This window comes from Meriones unguiculatus, chromosome 5 (assembly GCF_030254825.1).
Source record: "Meriones unguiculatus strain TT.TT164.6M chromosome 5, Bangor_MerUng_6.1, whole genome shotgun sequence".
NCBI lineage: Eukaryota > Metazoa > Chordata > Mammalia > Rodentia > Muridae > Meriones > Meriones unguiculatus.
Window position 1 is genome coordinate 49,300,902 of NC_083353.1, and position 2,378 is coordinate 49,303,279.

General features: G+C 42.7%; 1 protein-coding gene across 1 annotated transcript; it reads right to left on the minus strand.

Moving 5' to 3' along the window:
* Positions 1-495: 495 nt before the first annotated feature.
* Positions 496-1,446, minus strand: LOC132654051 (vomeronasal type-1 receptor 54-like). Its single transcript, XM_060383334.1, has one exon. It carries the CDS (start codon positions 1,444-1,446, stop codon positions 496-498), a length of 951 nt encoding a protein of 316 aa, XP_060239317.1.
* Positions 1,447-2,378: the final 932 nt, after the last annotated feature.

Consider the following 2,378-nt stretch of genomic DNA (forward strand, 5'->3'; position numbering starts at 1 on the left):
GAAGCTGAACTCTGTTTATCCATCATCAGGACTGTGTTTTATACATAGATTCTATGTCTGTCTTTGTCTCTGTCTCTCTGTGTCTCTGTCTCTCACTCTGAGTGTGTGTGTGTAAGCTAAGTGATTTGAACATTTCTGGTTACTTGATAATTATAATGTGTTTACAAACCTCATTTGGCAAAACAGAGATAGCTGAGGGATTTGAATAAATGAAGACTATCATAAGCTGTCACGTATTATAAAGTTCTGTGGATAATCCAGACCGTAACAGGACAGTCACTTTATGTCTCCCCAAAAGACACACTGGGAAGTACAAAAGACTTATGTATCTGGCATGTAGTTTGTCTTTTATGTATAACATCCACGCATCTCATAAGAAATAGGTTTAACAACAGCAAAAAGACAACTCTGTAATTTCATTTAACCTGAAGCTCATGTAAACTACAGTGCAATTCATAGCTCTAATGCCAGAATACCGGCTTATCTTAAGGAATCTTACCTATACCCAAGTAATATGATGTCTACCATCCTTCCATACATGGATCTAAAAATGTTAATTATGTGCTTTTCAGTACTGAGAACCAAAACAGGGCTGACTGTGGCATAGCCATGGACTGTGAGAATATGGACACAAAACAAAATCAGATCATCATCTATACTTCTTAGGTAGGAGATGACACTGTCCAAGGTGTACATCACCATAAAGAAACTCATGAGGCACAGCATGGTCCGTGTGGCTCTTTGTTCTCCAGATCGTCTGAGGGAAAGGCTGGCACTGTGGAGAAGCTGGGACTGGTTCTTATGTCTGCATAGGAAAATCACCATGTACCCACTGGAGAGGGTCATAAGACCTACAAAGATGACATCCCTGGAGGTCAATAATATAAAAAATGTGTGATGGACAGAGTAGCTCATGGGCACAACACAGCAAGATTGACTGAGGTATGTAAAACCAGATGAGGTCAGATTAGGCGTTGTAGTTATGTATGTTATAAGGGGACTGCTAATGGATGAATAAAAGATACTCAGGAAAAGAAGGCAACCTAGCATGTGGTGTGGAGATTTACATTTGAACTTTGCTAGATGGGAACTTCTGGGACTGAGGGTGATGTCCTGGAGGATGCTGAGCAGGCTAGTGGCACAAAGAGAGAGGCTCCTAAAAGACCTGTACAAGAACATAACAAATTTGCATGTGGAGTCACTCCATCTCTTCCCTGGCATAAAAATGTCTGAAGCTACTAAACTCACGACGACTACCAGCATCAGTATGTGGATTAGGGCCAAGAGACTGATGGGCAGATCAGTGAGTCTGGGCCTCTGCCCACGAATAAACATGAGGATGTGGAAGAGAAGAAGGAAGCTGTTGCCTGAGAGCCCAATCCCAGCTCCAGCATAAATGGTGTTTCTTACCTTGGTGTTACCTGACAGTTTGTTGATTTTGTTCATTTTAAGGCTGAAAGAAGCAGGTAGCAACTGTGAGGGGAGAACAGCAAGAAGATTCCTTAACACCAGTCTAGCCTTGCTCATCAGCTGCAGACAATGGCAGCTCCACTCTCCTTAGAAAGATGTTTATTTCACAGCTCTGCCTTATACCCCTTAAGATTGCCTTCATCTCAAAGTGCCCAGAAGCGATGCCCACTCTCTCCATTGTTCCGACACTTATATGCCCCATCCAGATAGAAGCTTTCTCACCAATACAATTGTCATGTGTCATGAAAATATTTCTTTTCCTACTGTTTCCTATTTGAGGTTTCCTGAGGCAAAAGCAATGTCTTACTTGTCTTTCATCTGCATCATGTTGATTGCCAGACACAGAGCAGCTCTGCAGGTTTTGGTGAAGTTCCATGAGGATTGCAAGAAAGTAGAAATAAGATCCTCAGATGAAGCTGTGCCCTTGTCTTAAACAGGCCCAGAGTCATTTTATTCCAGTCTCTTTGTTCTGCTCATTTACTTCAGACCTTGTGCTCTTCATGTGGTTCTGCAGGGAGCATTAGGTGTGGAAACCCTGAATCAAGACTCCTTCACATCGTACCCAATCCTGCCATATCCTGTGTGTGACCCTGAGAAGTCTGGGGCTGAGCTACAGGGTTAGAACATATGACATCTGTTTGCCTGTGTCAGGGAGATGTGTAAGAAGATGAAGTCTACATACCAAGAATGTCGGTGTTCCCTGTACAGGGCGAACTCTTGGAAGTGTAGGCTGCTGGCTTTATTCTCATGAAGGTTCCTTATGTTTGTGACTTGGGATAGTTAGTACAGATGTAAAAACAACTGTTTCATTTCTCCCAGCCCAAAACAGAGAAGGGTAAGCCTGAACACAATAGACTTCCCAAGCAATCCTTTCCAGAGCATCCTGGTAGCATTTTAGGCCTTCTCTG

Bases quoted from the DNA above. Each gene is read 5' to 3' on its own strand.
- LOC132654051 (XM_060383334.1), bottom strand. From the start codon at position 1,446: ATGAACAAAATCAACAAACTGTCAGGTAACACCAAGGTAAGAAACACC.